The sequence below is a fragment of the Anolis sagrei genome, chromosome 2 (genome assembly GCF_037176765.1).
Source record: "Anolis sagrei isolate rAnoSag1 chromosome 2, rAnoSag1.mat, whole genome shotgun sequence".
NCBI lineage: Eukaryota > Metazoa > Chordata > Lepidosauria > Squamata > Dactyloidae > Anolis > Anolis sagrei.
The window spans coordinates 291,256,316-291,273,970 of NC_090022.1; the positions used below are offsets into that span (position 1 = coordinate 291,256,316).

The following is a 17,655-nucleotide window of genomic DNA, read 5'->3' on the forward strand; positions in this document are numbered from 1 at the left end:
CATCCATCTTGCCCTTGGTTGGCCCCTCTTCCTTTTTCCTTCCATTTTCCCCAACATAATTGTCTTCAATAACTTCTCATGATGTTTGTTTTTAATATCTTTGTCTTTAACATCCTTCCCTCCAATGAGCAATTGGACTTTATTTCCTGAAGTATGGACTGGCTGGATCTTCTTGCAGTCCAAGGCACTCTCAGAACTTTCCTCCAACACCACAGTTCAAAAGCATCTATCTTCCTTCGCTCAGCCTTCCCTATGGTCCAGCTCTCACATTCATACGTATGTGAGAAATAGAGTATATTTATTTTCCTCAATCAGGGCATTTTACTAATTATGCAGCCTAGAATCACATTGACTTTTTAGCAGTCACAGCACCCTGTTGACTCATGCCCAACCTGTGGTCTACTAAGACTCCTAGATCTCTTTCATGTGTACTGCTGTGAAGCTAGGTGTCATCCATATGTTTGCAATTAATTTTTCAATATTGCTCCCTGTTAAAATTGATTGTATTTATCTTCAAGGATGAAAATTTACAATGATCTAAGCTGGTAATGGAAGGCAACCTCCTCAGGCTGGCATTTTTATTTTGTTTCTCTTTAATTCTCCATTTCAGGTGTTCCCTATTGGGAAAGTGGCGAGTTTCCCCCACAGTGTTGTCTGAGCAGTTGCATAAGCCCTATCACGATGCCTCTGCCATAGTGAAGTCTCAAGTGGAAATTGGCAAGAAAAGATGCATGAGCTATTTCTGTACCCACAGCCTGTACATTCACTCTTTCACTTCCTTTTGGGACATCTGCTGCCATTTCCTATGCAGGCCTTTGCTCTAATTTTCTAAGACTCTCTTGGCTTCTCTCCTAAATACCTTTTACCTTGGGAGAAGTAGAGAAACACTAATTAGAGAAGACAGAGATCTTTGACACACTTGGATTACAAATCTCGCTTTAGGAAGTCTGTCTGCCTCGGATATAGACTCCAGAGTACGATTGTGATGAGAAAAGGATGCAGCAGAGATCAGCACGGAGGATATTTTGTTCATGTATGAGGCACCTAGGGATGTTGGGAGACACAAGGAATTATGGGATGCAGTTCTCTTGATGATCTATGCTATACAACCAAAGGCTACACTGCTATAAACTAGCAAATCAAGTTGAAGTAAGACTATGACTTTGGGCATATTTTGAGAGGACATGATGTATTAGGGAAAGATGACAATGCTTGTCAAGGTAGAAAGAGGCAGAACTGATGGAGACCATATTACAGGTAGATTGACTCAATTATGGATATCAAGACTATTTTTGAGTTTGCAAGATCTTTGCAGTGTTACTGACACCCATTCATAGCATCTACATTCATAGCATCTACATTGACCTACATTAACAACAAGTTAAACATGAGCCAACAATGTGATGCAACAGCAAAAAAAGCCAATGGGATTTTGGCCTGCATCAACAGGAGTCTAGTGTCTAGATCCAGGGAAGTCATGCTACCCCTCTATTCTGCCTTGGATAGACCACATCTGGAATACTGTATCCAATTCTGGGCACCACAATTGAAGAAAGATGTTGACAAGCTGGAATGTGTCCAGAGGAGGGCAACTAAAATGATCAAGGGTCTGGAGAACAAGCCCTATGAGGAGTGGCTTAAGGAGCTGGGCATGTTTAGCCTGAAGAAGAGAAGGCTGAGAGGAGACATGATAGCCATGTATAAATATGTGAGAGGAAGTCAAAGGGAGGAAGGACCAGGCTTGTTTTCTGCTGTCCTGGAGACTAGGACACAGAACAATGGCTTCAAATTACAAGAAAGGAGATCCCACCTGAACATTAGGAAGAACTTCCTGACTGTGAGAGCTGTTCAATAGTGGATCTCTCTGCCTAAGAGTGTGGTGGAGGCTCCTTCTTCGGAGGCTTTTAAGCAGGGGCTGGATGTCCACCTGTCGGGGGTGCTTTGAATAAGATTTTCCTGCTTCTTGGCAGGGGGTTGGACTGGATGGCCCATGAGGTCTCTTCCAACTCCATGATTCTATGTTGGCAATAAATAGTCACCACCACAAGGGTTACGGCAGCACAAGAACTTTAAAAGATATTGCATACGAAGCTACACAAGTTACCATTACATGTGCAATGGGAAGTGGATGGCACTAGATTCACCCCAACTCAAATAGACAGTGATTGACGAATATGTGCGTTTACCAGAATATATCTATCATCTGGCTAGCAGGCATCACATTCTTGGACTTCTAAAGGCTCTGTCAAATAGGATATTGTCCAGGATGTCCTGAAAATAAATACTGGATCCTAACTTGAGTAAATGGGTGATGTCAGTTTTGTGTTTTTGTCTGACTGTTTATAACTAATTTGGGCACTTGGTGGGGAAAAGCTATTGTCAAGAGTTATACCATCCCAGCAGCTTACAACTTGTGAAACATGGTCCTTGAAGGCTTTGCTGGAGATTCTACTAGGTTCACCCTCACTCCTCACCTCAAGACCCAGGTGAGACTAGAGAAAAAGGCTGTTGCAGATACAGTGTCCAGAACACAAAACATCATCTTATATCTACATCTTCCGTTGACCTCATTCACCTATCATTCACACCCATTTTACACCCAGCAGCTTCCTTTGGAATTTAATAGCACTGTTCCTTATTTATAGAGATGGAGTGGAAATTGCATTTTTAGCCAATGCCCAAGCCAACAATCTGTATAAATAAAAATGTAATGTTCTTTTGTGGGATTAACATAACTCAAAAACCACTGGATGAATTGACACCAAATTTGGACACAAGACACCTATCAGGCCAATGAGTGACCATCACTCATAAAAACACTGACAAACACAGTGGAAGGGACTTAAAAAGCCAAAAAAGCAAAAAGATGCTATGGCTCATGTGTAAAAATGACTCCCCTGGCAAACAAAACACAGAATAGGATATCCATACTCTCTTCCAGACTACTACTCCCAGCATCCCCTAGACCAGGCCCTTTAGGGGAGGATGATGATCCAAATGCTTTGCTTCCAAGATGCAAGCTTTCATCTCCTTGAATCTCTTTGAGAACATCCCAATCCCTACATATTTCCAATATCCTACTCCTAGACTGCAATCCTCTAGATAGATAGATGATAGAGAAAGATAGATAGGTAGGTAGATAGATCTATTAGGAGGATAGATCTATCTACTGTGAGTTGCAGTCTAAGAATAGGTAGAGAAGGAAGAAAGGGGGAAAAGAGGAAGAGAAAGAAAAGGGGGGAAGGAAGGGAAGAGGTAGAGAAGGAAGGAAGGAGAGAAGGAAAGAAAAAAGGGAAGGAAGAAGGGAGAGAATGAGGGAGGGAAGGTTGGTTACAGCAACGCGTGGTGGGTATAACTCGTATACAATATAACAAGAGCAGCTGCTGGTGCAAAAAGCTTGGAAGCTACACTTCCCTAAAACCGTGTTTTAAAACACAAAAAGGTCAAAAAGTACATTCTGGCAGCAATCAGCAGAAGAATTCAACTGCTATTGCTAGCAGAATAGAGTCATAGAAACAATGTTGACTTCCTACTCAGGGCTTCCCATTCAATAAGTCTTGACTTCCCATTTAGAAACTCATTTAATGGAGATACTCCAGATGGCACTAGTAGCAACTGGATTTAGTCCCAAGTGTGAATGTGGCAAATGTGCAAGGTCTCAGTATATGTCTATGAGAGATTAGAACTATTTTGGCCAAACCTAGATTTGTCTCTAAGGGGGCATCTAGAATTGATGCAGTTTGATGTAACTTTAACTATCACGGCTCAGTCCTGGGAGTTGTAGTTTGGTGAGGCACCAGCACTCTTGACAAAGAAGATCTACAACTCCCAGGATTCCATAGCATGAGCTGTGATAGTTAAAATAATGTCAAACTGCATTAAATCTGCATTGTAGATGCACTGCATGTAACGTGTGAATCAACCTCAGTGCAAGCAACTAAAATGAAGAATCAAACTATAACTAGCCAAGGGACAAATGTCAGAAGGAAATGTTGCGCCACGGACTCAGACAATCATAAACAGACAGATATTCATGGAGTTTAATGAGGCCGCTTGGCTCCAAATTTTCTTGGCAGTGCTTGTTTTCAGCTTTAATATATTTTTCTTTTCCTCCTTGTAGTACAAAGTATGGCTCTGGTTAGCTAAACGCTGATGACTTTTCCATCCAAATAATACTTTTGACAATGAACAAACCAAGCTCATAATCTGCAGCTTGATGGATTAGCTCATGGAGAGCCACATATTTGCAGACATGAAAATAAACATACAGTTTTCAAAAAAGCTGGAACAGTAAACCCAGTCAAGCCGGAGCTCAAGGAAAGATGACTTTTTTCCATCCATGAGTAATTGCTGTATTTTTAAACTCTCTGAAGAACATTTACAACTTTATTGGGATCCTCCTCTTGCAGAGAATCTCTCTTTAAATCCACTGTGACAGCCCCAGAGCACATTTATGCTCTTTGCGTGTGGTGAACTTTTGGGGGAGAGGAGAGGAATTCCACAGATATATAAACCCATTTTCCTACTTCCAACAGACCTCACTGCCTCTGAGGATGCTTGCCATAGATGCAGGCGAAACGTCAGGAGAAAATGCCTCTAGAACATGGCCATATAGCCTGAAAAAACCTACAACAACCCAGAATTCCATACTGTTTTTTTCTGGGGACAAAACATTTCATGAGACCCACTGAAAACAGAATTTGGAAATACCACATCTCACCACATGGAGGAGCATTAAAAAAGTATTGTCTTGGAAGCTACCTTGCAGTAGATTTGCCATATCAAGGGGTAAGGAATGGACTCAATATTTCATCACACTTTCCCCATTTTCCCATAGACCAGAGTTTCTCAAACTGTGCTCCTCCAGATGTTTTGGACTTCAGTTCCCATAATTCCTAACAGCAGGTAAACTGGCTGTCATTTCTGGGAGCTGAAGTCCAAAACACCTTGAGGAGCCCAGTTTGATAAACAATGGTTTAGACAATTATAACATCATATACTGGAAGAGATGCCAAGGGCCATCCAGTCAAACTCCATTCTGTCAGGCAGAAAGACACAATCCAAGCATCCCCAACAAATGGCCACCCAGTCTCTGTGCACAACCCTCCAGAGGAGACCCCACCACATTCATAGGCAGCATATTCCACTGCTTAACAGCTCTTACCATTAAGATCTTCCCCACAATGTTTAGGAGGAATCTCTTTTCCTATAGTTTGAATCCATTGTTGCATTTCCTAGTCTCCGCCGCAGCAGAAATGAAGCTAACTCCATCTTCTACATTGCATCCTTTCAAATATTTAAACATGATTATCATGTGCCCACTTAATCTTCTCTTCTCTTAGCTAAATATACTCAGCTCCCTGAACCAATCTTCAAAGGGCTAGGCTTCCAGAAGTTTGACCATCTTGTTGCCCTTCTCTGGAAACGTTCTAGCTTGTCCATATCTTTCTTGAATTGTGGTGCCCAGAATGGACATAGCATTCCAGGTGAGGTCTAACCAAAGTAGAATAGAGTAGGACTATGACTTCCTTCAATCTAGACACTTGACTTCTATTGATGAAACTTGGAGTCACATTGCTTTTGTTAGCTGCTGCATTACACTGTTGACTCATGTTCAGCTTGTGGCCTTCTAAGACATCATGCTAAGTGATGTCACAGGCCATAGGCATTCAACAGTATTACTGAATTGCCACAACACTAATGTCCTTGAGTTAATTGTTTCTGCTCATGGATATCCGAACAGAAATACCCAGAGGAATGAAGAGTTCACTTTTGTTTTGGATCATTGGTCCAAGTTTTTAAGACTATCCGGGAATACCAGATTTTGTAGGTTATACTTTAGAGGAAGAAACTGGTAAAACCACCTCTGAGCATTTCTTGCCTAAGAAAAGCTTATAAAATCCATGGGGCACCATAAGTCAATAGGGAAATAGGATGTGCAATTGCACACACATGCACACACACACACACACACAATGTGCCAAAGCTCTACAGAAATCATAATTACTTTTGGATACATTTGTTGTTGTTATTTGCCTTCAAGTCAGTTCTGATTGACAGCAAGTCCATATGGAAAGGTTTAATTTTCAGAGGAGGCTGGCACTGCTTAAGGCTGAGAATATATTTATTCAAGGTTACCCAGTAGGCTTCCATGGCTGAGTAGGAATTCAAACCCTGGCCTACTGTAATCCTAGGGTACATCTACACTGTAGAATTAATGCAATTTGGCTCGATTTCAACTGCAATGTCTCAATGCTATGGTGCCTCACCAAACTACAACTCCCAAGATTCCACAGCACTGAGCCATGGCAGGTAAAATGGCACCACACTGCATTAATTCTACAGTGCAGATCCACCCTAGTCCAACAATGAAACCACTATACCACTCTGTATCTAAAATAATGTTTTCAGTTGTTGTATTCCCTCAAGTAATTTCAGGTGAATGGAGACCACAAGGGTTAAAATGACTGTTAAGAAAAAAAAAAGAATCCAATCCTCTCTGAAGAAATAAAGCTAAGAGTGAAACATATGCACACCACCCACAATGAACTCCTTTTGTGTTTGTATTTGGAGAATCATACTGAAGTATGTGAGGTGTATGTTAGCTTTTTAAGGGACAGCAACCTAGGCTAGGTGGATCATGGAGACCTATGGGGTTTAAATGGGGATTATGTCAAGCTCGGGGGAGGATTTTACTTTTTCATTCCTATTTGTCTCTCAATAATCAAGGCCAGGACCACGGATAGAGTAAATGGAAGAGATGCTCTGGTGCCCGGCCTTGCACACTCAGCATGTCGCAGTTGCTAAGCAACCACAGCACTGGGTACCCTTTTCTCCCTGGCTTTGCAAAAAGGACTAGTCCTGAATGAAGCGCCGGTGGAAAGGAGCTGGTTGAGCGAGAGCAATGATGAATGAGCCTGGGAGACAAGCAATGGGAAGACATGCACATAGACAAACACACATATCAACACAAAAATGGGTTCAATGGGTGGCAGTGCTGCTTTCCCAAAAGAGAAATTTTGATTCTGAATTCGTGAGCAGCTGCTTTATTTCTGGTGTTATTGCCTGCCTTCAAGTCACTCAAATTTATGGTGACACGAAGGTGAAGCTATCAGGGGTTCTCTTGCCAGAATTTATTTAGGGGGTGTTTGTTGTTGCCTTCCTCTGAGGCTGAGAGAGTGTGATTTGCTCTATATCACACAGTAGGTTTCAATGGTTGAGTGGGGATTCAAATCCTGGAATACAGAGTCTTAGGCTCCATTTATACTTCTATGTAATGCAGTTTGAAGCTGCGTTATATGGTTGGTGTAGACTAGTAGTTAATCATAGAATCATAGAGTTGGAAGAGACCTCATGGGCCATCCAGTCCAACCCCCTGCCAAGAAGCAGGAATATCGCATTCAAATCACCCCCAACAGATGGCTATCCAGCCCCTGTTCTCAACCTGTGGGTCCCCAGATGTTTTGGCATTCAACTTCCAGAATTCCTAACAGCTGGTAAACTGGCTGGGATTTCTGGGAGTTGTAGGCCAAAACACCTGGGAACCCACAGGTTGAGAACCACTGGGAACCCACAGGTTGAGAACCACCATATAATGCAGTTGAACTGCATTATATGATTCTACACTGACCATATAATGCAGGGTAGATGTGACCCTAGTCCAATGCTTAAATTCACTACATCACATGCTCTCTAATTCTTTTTAAAAGAGTTGTGTGCATTTCATTACTATATAGGACAGAGTTGCACAGGATGTTGTCTAATGCTCAACCAATGCTGAGCCACATACACACCAGTTGCACTACTACAACCAGGAATTGTGAGCATCAATACCTTTCAGTTTTGATGACAGCCCATCTCTCTTATTTTTCATGCAATTGTCCTTCAGCACATATTTCTTACAGATAATGTTTCTGTTTCTTTAAAAATAGTCTGATTTAGTCGTTTAGAATTGCTCATCTTGAGTTTACTCTGCATACAGAAGTACATGTTGAATATCCCTTATTCATAATGGTGTGGACCAGAAATGTTTTAGATTTTTTTTTCAAATTCTGGATTGTTTGCATATCCAGAGTGAAATATCTTAGAAATGGGAGACAAGTCTAAACAACATTCATTTTTGTTTCATATTTGCCTTATAGACAGAGGCAGCCCTAGGTAATTTTCAACGGTAAGCAAACAGTATTTTGCCCCCCCCCCAACCAATCACTGATATATATTTTCTGTTCATTGTGGGAGTTCTGTGTGCCATATTTGGTTCAATTCCATGATTGATGGAGTTCAGAATGCTCTTTGATTGTAGTAACTACAACTCCCAGTAACTACAACTCCCAGTAACTACAACTTTGATCCCAGTAACTACAACTCGCATATGTCAAGGTCTATTTTCCCCCAAGAGCACCTCAAGAGCGCCCCTGGGCAAAATCAACTATACTGCAAATGCTTACTTTGCGTAATGGGTTGAGCCGCCCCTGCTTATCGACATACTCTGAAGACAAATTATTTTAATAATTTTGTGAATAAAAGAAAGTTTGCATATTGTCATGCCTCTGCAAGATTTCTTCCTGTTTACTCCTGTAAAGCCACTATTTAGTTAGAAGTGATTAGTATTTTATATATAGTTTGTGAGGTTAGTCTAGCTAACCTCTTCTTCCTTGTATTCAAAACCTCCCTCACCCTGTCCTTTTAACACTCCTCTCAGGGGCGAACCTCAGTCAAGGTCCTCCTAGTTCCTTGAGGAGTTAGCCTGTGTGGTAATTGGAAGGTAAAGAGTAAGGAAGGTTAGAAGATCCAAAAAACAGAACGTCATGTTGAAGCTACACAAGTTACATCTAGTCATGTTAAAGCAATACAAGGTCACATCAAAGTCATACAAGTCACATCAAAGCTATATAAATGTAAAGACACGAAGTAAAGCCACGTTAGAGATATAACAGATCGAGATCCAATTGAAGTCATATCAAAGCAACATTCAGTCAGAACTGTGGTTATGTTTTAAGGACTTTAACTCTCCTCACAAAGACTGGCAGTAAAGTCAAGAGGAGAGGAAATTTGAAATCCGTTATTTACTAAATTCTTGATTTTACTTCAAATGTGTAGCTGTGCTGTTGCACGCTGGGCCTGTGCATAAGACTGTAGACAGGACATAAATTCTGTGTGCCCAACGGGACGCCGGGGCTGTCTCAGATTAAAGGCCTTTGGATTTCCTTAAAACAGAGTCTTTAGATTGCTTAAAGGTTCAACGAAGTTCTTTATTAATGAAAACAAACCAGTACTTTAAGGCTTTCTTAACAGTCTATTGGCTCTCTCTCAATCTTTTCCACAGGGAACAGGCACTGTCTTCATAACTGTAACTAATGGGGAAATCCTTAACTTCTAATCTGGGCAGTCTGTCTTTGCCTCTGTTGGCGTGGAGCCCCTGCACCCAGTACCAACTGCTTCTGGCTTTTGAGAGTGACCCTTACCAAGCAGAGCTTTGTAGACTTCCAGGGGATAAAGATCTCAGGTTTCCGTGATGCTGACTGAAGTCCTTCAGCAAAGGAACTGTAGGGCTGTATAACCCTGGTCAAGCTGTGGGCTGTATATCTCCCAGGCCAAGCCGTAGAAGAGAAAGCTTTCTACAGGAGCTCTTGGTATTATGTCCTGCGTGAAAGGCTTCTCTGTGTGGACTGAACCCAAAATGGCTCCTATTCCCTCCAAAACCCAAAAGGGGGCGGAACCAGGGAACCTAATGATAATTGACAGGTGGCTTGCCCTATGATTGCAGCCAAAAGAAGCCACCTATCTGCAGAGTCCCTGAAACTTAGGCCTACAACAAACATTCAATGCAAAGCAAACAAAATTGGAGCTCCTGGTACAGTTGTACCTGAACAGTAGCATTCAATCTGCTCTCTGAACTACAGAAACCTTCCAAATAAATAGCTAGTGTGGGGGCAGAACACATATGTTGAACCATCCAAAAGCAAAAGTATCACTTTCTTAGATGGACAATTTTGGAGACTGTTTGGATTCCGGATGAAGGATACTCAGTTTGAAATTTGAATATCCAAACAAAGAAAGATGCATTTCTTTCACACTATTCCTTTTAACTTTGAAAGGACCAGATGCTGCTGGGATAAGTCACTTTGAGGCTACTGTGCTTGCCTGCCACTTATTCAGGAAACACCCACACAGTTGAAATAAAAGGAACAACTTCAGCAGCTGTACAAGCTAAATTGCACCCAGTGCCTGGAGGGCACTCTACAGTTTCTTAATCTTAAGACTAAACACATTTCCTCTTAGCCAAGGTCCCTCAATGCAAGGATTAGAAATTACCTGTAAGAGATTTTAGGATTGCAAGGCAAGTGATGTTTTTTCAATGTGGTCTGGCATTTCACTTTGACACCGCAAGACTTCTGGGAGCCACTTGGCAGTGAACAGATTCAAATGCCTTCACATATTGAAAGGTTTGGGCAGGAAATAGAGAAACCTTGTCACAATTACTTCTCCGTGTGACTGCATTTGGCTCATGCAGAGATGAGAACATCAGCAAGAAAGAGTTAACATCTATGCAAACTTAACTATTAAGTAAAACCCAATTCAATTGCATTTAAGTAGAAAGCAGTCATTTTTTAAAATAATGATGATAACTTCAACTAGATCGAGTTACTTTACGCTACAAAATCAAAAAACATTATCAGAATAAAAATGAAAAATCTTAGTATTGACACATAGAAGAAAACACCTGCATTTTTTAACCAAACCATCCAAAATTAATCTCACAACCAGACATAGTGAAGACATCTGCCCTTGCGCTATGCTTCTCTGCTGCTGAGTACTCATGCCCAGTGTGGAACACATCTCACCACACGAAAATAGTAGATGTGGCTCTTAATGAGACATGCCGCATTATCACGGGGTGTCTGCGCCCCACACCACTGGAGAAATTACACTGCTTAGCCGGTATTGCACCACCTGACATCCGCCGGGAAGTAGCAGCCAATAGTGAAAGGACCAAGGCAGAGACATCTCCAGCTCATCCCCTGTTTGGGTATCAGCCAGCACGTCAACGACTTAAATCTAGACATAGTTTTCTAAAATCTACAGAGACACTCGCTGGAACACCTCAGCAAGTGAGAGTCCAAAAGTGGCAGGCCCAAACCCAGCACCTCAATCCATGGGTGATACCAGATGAGAGACTCCCCCCTGGGCACACAAAAGACTGGGCGACTTGGAAGGCGCTGAACAGACTGTGCTCTGGCACCACGAGATGCAGAGCCAACCTCAAGAAATGGGGCTACAAAGTGGAATCCTTGACATGCGAGTGCGGAGAAGAACAAACCACTGACCACCTGCTGCAATGCACCCTGAGCCCTGCCACATGCACAATGGACCTTCTTGCGGCAACACCAGAGGCACTCCAAGTGGCCAGATACTGTTCAAAGGACATTTAACCAACTACCAAGTTTGCAAAATCTGTTTTTTTTTAATCTGTGTGTTTGTTTTGTTCTGTTAGAAATGTAATATAATGGTATGGTTGCTGATGACACGATAAATAAATAAATAAATAAATAAATAAATAAATCTCTTACTTTCCCCTTCTTTGACATCTTCTTATCCTTCAAACTTTTTTTTTCTGATTTTGAAAGTGTCAGAATTCAAAATCCAACTTCCAGGTATGCAAAGTCTCTTTGCATTGTCTGGTAGAGAACACAAAAGGCCACTTGGACACCAAGAAGACCACCTTCCCTTTCAAGTTGGCCTTATCCCTTGTGACCCAATCCTTATAATTTCCCATTAATGCAAAACGGTGAGTAAAATAACTAATAATTTCATAAATCAATGCTGGGGAAACATAACTAATGAAATTCTAACTAAGTCAATCACTTTCATTCAAATATAAATTTAATTAAATCGCCTCCCTGTTAGCAAATTGCCAACTTAATTTATAACTTAATTGATTTTAATTCTATTGTTCCTATCATTGAGCTCAAATTACAGTACAACCCCCTGTATCCATGGGGATACGTTCCTGAAAAAAAACAAGAAACCTTTGATAATAATGAAACCTATTGAAATGAACAACTTGAGCTGGATGTTACCACTGGAGGACCTAGAAAAATCCTAGAGAGGCTTGCCTGCATTTGAATCATTTAATTCCACTAGGAAACTGAAATGGAGTGAGCTCACAGTCCTGGCCACTTAAGTGGACTTTTCCCTATAAAAAAGCTGAATTAGCAGCAGGCCAGACACTTGGCCTCTCCGTATCTTTAGGCAATACCAGCTGCCATTCCATTCTTCTCCTCTCCCAGCTTTTTGTTCTACAGGGACAATTCCATATGGTCATTATGTAATCTCATTACATGACCACTAGCAAAACTATTCATTTTTTGCAAGGAAAATAAGCAAACCAAGATAACAGTTCCTTCACATAGGAAATAGCAGAACTTATATTGGACAGTTCAATCTCCAAAATGTTAAATTGAGATATCTACTAAAACCACCTTGCAAGTGTGCACAGAGTTAGTATGGTGTAGTGCAGGGGTCCTCAAACTAAGGCCCGAGGGCTGGCCCTTCAAGGTCATTTACCGGCCTTTGCTCAGGGTCAATCTAAGTCTGAAACAACTTGAAAGCACACAACAACAACAATCCTATCTCATCAGCCAAAATCAGGCCCATTCTTCCCATTGAAATACTAATAAGTTTATATTTGTTAAAATTGTTCTTCCTTTTAATTACTGTATTGTTTTTAAAGTGTTTTTTTGCACTACAGATAAGCTATGTGCAGTGTGCATAGGAACTGATTCGTGCTTTTTTCAAATTATAATCTGGCCCTCCAACAGTTCGAGGGACGGTGACCTGGCCCTCTGTTTAAAAAGTTTGAGGACCCCTGTTGTAGTGGATTGACTAGTGGGTGGGTTTCCCATCACTTTATCCTGCCCAAAAGGCCTAAAGGAACAAGATCCTCTCTGATCTTAAAAGCTAAACAAGGTCAGTCCTGGTGAGTGCTCAGATTGGAGACAGCCAATGATCGGCAGTATTGTAGGCCAAATTTCAGAAGAAGGGTCTTAGAAACCACCTTTGGAAATTCCTTGTCAAGGAAAACCCTCATGGAGACCACATATGTCGACAGGAGATTTGATGGCACATGCGTCCCTCAGCACTTTCTCCATATAAGCTCTATATGTTAGACTATGAGCTAACTGTATTTGTTAGAGTGTGAATTACTGTACTTTATACAGTAAATCAGCAGATTGACAGGACAATAGTCTACAAATGCAGCAGCTAAATAACAATCAATAAAATATCCACAGTGGGCAAACTCAACTGAAACAGGTACATCTTTTCAGACTCTTACCTGTTGCAGTAGATGAATCATAGGAACTCCTGTCCTTCCTACTTGCTCTGAAGGTCTGCAGGTCCTTCTCCCTGTATGTCCCAAAGCCTTCAAAGCTCCTTCGTTTGTTTCCACTCCCGTCATTGTCCCGCTTGTCACTCAAGGAATTTATCTCACCAAACACATCCAGGGACTCAGACCTTGCACTGCTTTCAATATTCCCGGAGTACCTCTTCAAGCAGGAGTCAGTGAGATCATTGCTCGAGTCAGTTTTATCCTTGCTCTGCACCCACTGCTGGGTGTCGGAGAGTGAAAGTGAAGACAAGGTATCCACTTCAAAGCTGCTCTTGGAACCTTTGTGCCCAGTTTCACAATGCTGGTGTTTCTGCTTCTCTTTATACTTGCTCTTCTCAGTCAACAAAGAGAGGTCTTTGTCTGAGACATTTAATCTTTCGCTTACTGAATGGCTGGAGAAGCTGGTGGTGGATTTGCTAGCAAAGAGACTGCTCAGGTCATCATGAGCCCCCAATATCCTCTCATCTTTGTGTTTGTGCTTATGTTTGTGTTTCCTTTTGTGAAGTCGTCCACTGGGTATGCTTGTCCCTGCAACCTTTGGAGACGTCAGTGAGGAATGCACCTCCCCAAGACCCATCCCAACAGGTGTCTGCAAATGAACACCATGCTTAACTTTATGCTTGGCAGTATTGGGCATCTTCATGTGAGAGCTTGCATGAAACTGGGGAGGGGGCACAGTTGGCCTCATAAATGGGGATGCTGCTCCAAGCGTGTGGGATAAGTACAAAGGAGCTGGGTACTGACTGTAATAACCAAGATTCATCATAGGCATTGACGTGTAAGGCATTCCATAGGGTGCATAGTAACTCCCGCTGGGAATAGGGTAACCAAACCCTTGTAAGAAAGGCACCTTTGTCATGGTGTCATTGGTTTTGGCAGGTCTACCACGCTTCTTCTTAGACTTCATGTCAGAGGTCCTGCGAAGATACAGCAATGGGTCATACTGAATATATGGCACAGGGTAATAATGATCAAAGTTTATCCTAAAAATGCTGGGATACGGATTTTCATGGTAGAACGTGTAGCTCCTGTGAGAAATCCTGAACACTTGGAACTTGCTGATGAGCTCTTCCAGGTCTGCCAGGAACTGGAGGTCATCTCTATTTTGCAGATTTTTCCGCTTCCTCTTGTGCTTTGGTTTTTTCATAGTCTCATGAGAGAGAAAGTTATCGACAATTAGATGCTTCTGCCGGTGACTATGCCTATTCTTCGTGCTGGTGTCAGACTGAATAGCCTCTGGATTGTCCAGGCTGCAAAAATCAAAGGAGTATCTCCTTCGTGATTCCGAATTCTTCTCCGCTTGGTCAGAAGTACTGTTGTTGTCAGTTCCGATCCCACTGTCACTGGGTATGGTTTCCTCACTATGGGATTCGCTCACTGGAGACAGTGTGACTTCTTTCAAGGAACCAATATCACAAAGATGAGAAGGAGAGTTCGCCATAAGCCTGGGTGGGGACAACTTCCAGGTCCCACCATGTATCCCTTTCTGGGTTTTTGTAGGAAGAGCACTGACGGGCTGTAGGTTTGGCATAGTCTTTAACTCTGAAAAATTCATTTCAGTGCTGGCAGGGCTGAGGTTGCCATTAGACCCCACTAGCTGTGCTGAAAGTGGATGAATAGTTGCTGGTGATGATGCCACAAGTGACTGCAAGGTGGAAGGCACTGCTGGATTTTCTGGCTGGCTGGATACAGGCCTCAAATGTTTGATGGCTGTCTTCGGTTCTTCCAATAAGGGGTGCAACTCAGATCTCGGCTTCCGTCCCCTTTTCTTGCCAATGTATATAGTCCCTCTCTTGCTTACATTTATTTGCTTCCCTAGCCTGGCATCAATGGTTGGAGTCCCTGTATTGGCTGGGGGCTGGGTTTTCGTTTTCAAAGCTATGCTACTAGAGCAGGATAAGATCTGGCTTAAAAGGTTCTTCCTCTTGAGAGTCTTCATTTTGTTGATGGTTTTGATGGTTTTCTTATCCAACACACCAAGCTTGCCCACCTTTTTCTGGAATTTTAGCTCGCTGATGGAATTATCCTCTACTGGAGCCATCTGAGCCAACTTCACCAAGCTCCGTCGCCTTTTCCTTTTCTTCGTGCCAGGAAATTCCCGGCTGATAGGACTAACTGGGCTGGTGGAGGTTCCCTCATGAATAGTTTCAACAGTGAGCAAAGGCTGCTTCTTTGGTCGCCCCCTTTTCTTCTTGATGGGAGTAATCACAGTCAGACTATCAGTATTGGTATACAGAGGACTAGATGGTGTGATGGGATAAGCTGAGGGAGGTTCCACCATCAGTTTCTCAGAGGGGACTAGAGAAGGTTCCCGGAGCATAGTTTTAGGTTTGCTACAAGTCCACCTCCGTTTGGCTGCAAACTTTGGGTGTTGAATCTCTGGTTGTTTGCTGGATGCGAGGATATTATTTGTCAGGGAAGCAGATGTCACTGCAGTGGATTTTCTGAGCCTGGTGGTGTTGCTTGTGGGTGGTTTACTGGTTACCTCACTGTTGTCCATTCGCACCAATGGAGACTCACTCTCAGTAGCTTTCCCTTGCTTGGTGACCCGCAGATCTTTCTTGCACACCTCAGCTTGGGTGTTAGTTCTACTGATCACATCATGGCTCACAAGGTGTCCAGATGGGCTTTTCTCTGAGATGTTCTTGTCCACTGCAGTTTTACCCGATTGACGTTTCTTCCTTTTGTGACTAGGTGGTTCCACAGCTGCAGTCTTGATTGGGATAGTGATGCGTACATGACTTGTATCCTTTTCAGAACTGTTAGCTGAGTTTGGGCTGTGTCTGGGGGGTGATGGTTTGGCTGTGCTGGAGTCCTTTTTCCCTTCCACACTCTCATGGCTTTTGGACTCAAATGATTTCTGAGCATTTTTCACCCAATCTACTTCAGTGTTTGGGAGGGTTTGGTTGATAATGTCTTTTTTGCTGGACTTCTTGGTGTTGCCAGTGGGTTGATCAAGGGCTTCCATTTGTACACCTCCCTCTTGACTCACTCGGGGTGAAAATCCATTGCAATCAGCCAGATTGTTGGGCTGAGAAGTAACACCATGAGAGTTTGACCCTGGGGCTGCACTACATGAAGCAAGATCTTTGTTATTACTACTTGACAGCTGACCCCATGTGTTGCTGGAGTTTGATTTTTTAGACTGGGACTTGTTGAAAGAGACCGCAGTTTCAGAGACAGGGACCTTGGTGGAGCTCGTACTTTCGCGGTTTGAATCTGGGGCAATGAAACAGGCTTGAGAAGCTGGTCCTGATTCGGAACTCTTTGACCAGTCGAGATGATGCTGGCTGTTGCTTTTTTGCTGGTGCCGTGATTTTAAGGTGTCACTGGTGAAGTCCTGTTGTAGGTTTGGGTCATAATGTGCAGCAGAATGTTTTTGCAGCCTCTCATAAACCTGTGAAAGAGAAGAAGACAAAAAAGGAAGGACAACATTATTTCTTCTGATTCCTCAAATAGGAAAATCCTTTCTTTCCCACTCCCCTGTTTGCACATGAAAAAAACAATATGACCTTTATGAAATGCTCCTTAAATCAATATTACTAAATATATTTTAAGGAAATTAGCGAATGTATACATCTTGAAAGTAAAAGGAGAAAAAGCAGCCATTATTAATTAATTGCATTATTAATTGCTTATTGGTAATTTATGGATAATGTGTTAAGTCAATTGTTATATGTTGTATGGAACCACTGCTGTTTCTACTGTTTCTACTGTTTGTGAACTGCTGTGAGTCGCCTTCGGGCTTGAGATACAGCGGGATATAAGCAAAGTAAATAAATAAATAAATAAATAAATAAATTATGAGCACGACAACTGGATCTCTGTATCCAAAGATTCTGTATTAACAGATAAAACCATCTTCAACTTGAAAATATATAAAAAAACAAAATCCAAAAAAGCTTGATTTTGCCACTTATATGTGGCAAGGGACACCATTTTACTGCACCACTGTATATACTGAAACATGGGTTTTTGGTATCTACAGAATCAAATCTCAGCTGATCCCGGAACCCACTGAATATGTTCAATTAGACATACAGCTTCTTCATTTAGCCATGACTGTACCTCCCAGCAATTTGGCTTTGATTTGGTCTTTAGAATATCTGCCTGTTGATCTATTCATTTCATTCATTTATATCCCATCTTAGTTCTTTGGTTCCCATTCAATAGTCTGCTGCTAAGGTTATCTTTTTGTCCCATCATTTTGATCATGTTACCCCACTGTTGATATCTTTTCATTATCCGCCTATGACTTCCAGAAT

The 17,655-nt window shown here is 42.0% G+C and overlaps 1 protein-coding gene across 1 annotated transcript in view; it reads right to left on the reverse strand.

Annotated features, from left to right (window-relative positions):
• Positions 1 to 17,655, reverse strand: part of SETBP1 (SET binding protein 1) — a 304,839-nt gene that overhangs the window by 79,026 nt on the left and 208,158 nt on the right. Inside the window, exon 3 of the mRNA XM_060761203.2 lies at positions 13,337 to 16,787. Coding sequence (XP_060617186.2) covers positions 13,337 to 16,787 — 3,451 coding nt within the window. The remainder of the gene's footprint in view (positions 1 to 13,336; positions 16,788 to 17,655) is intronic.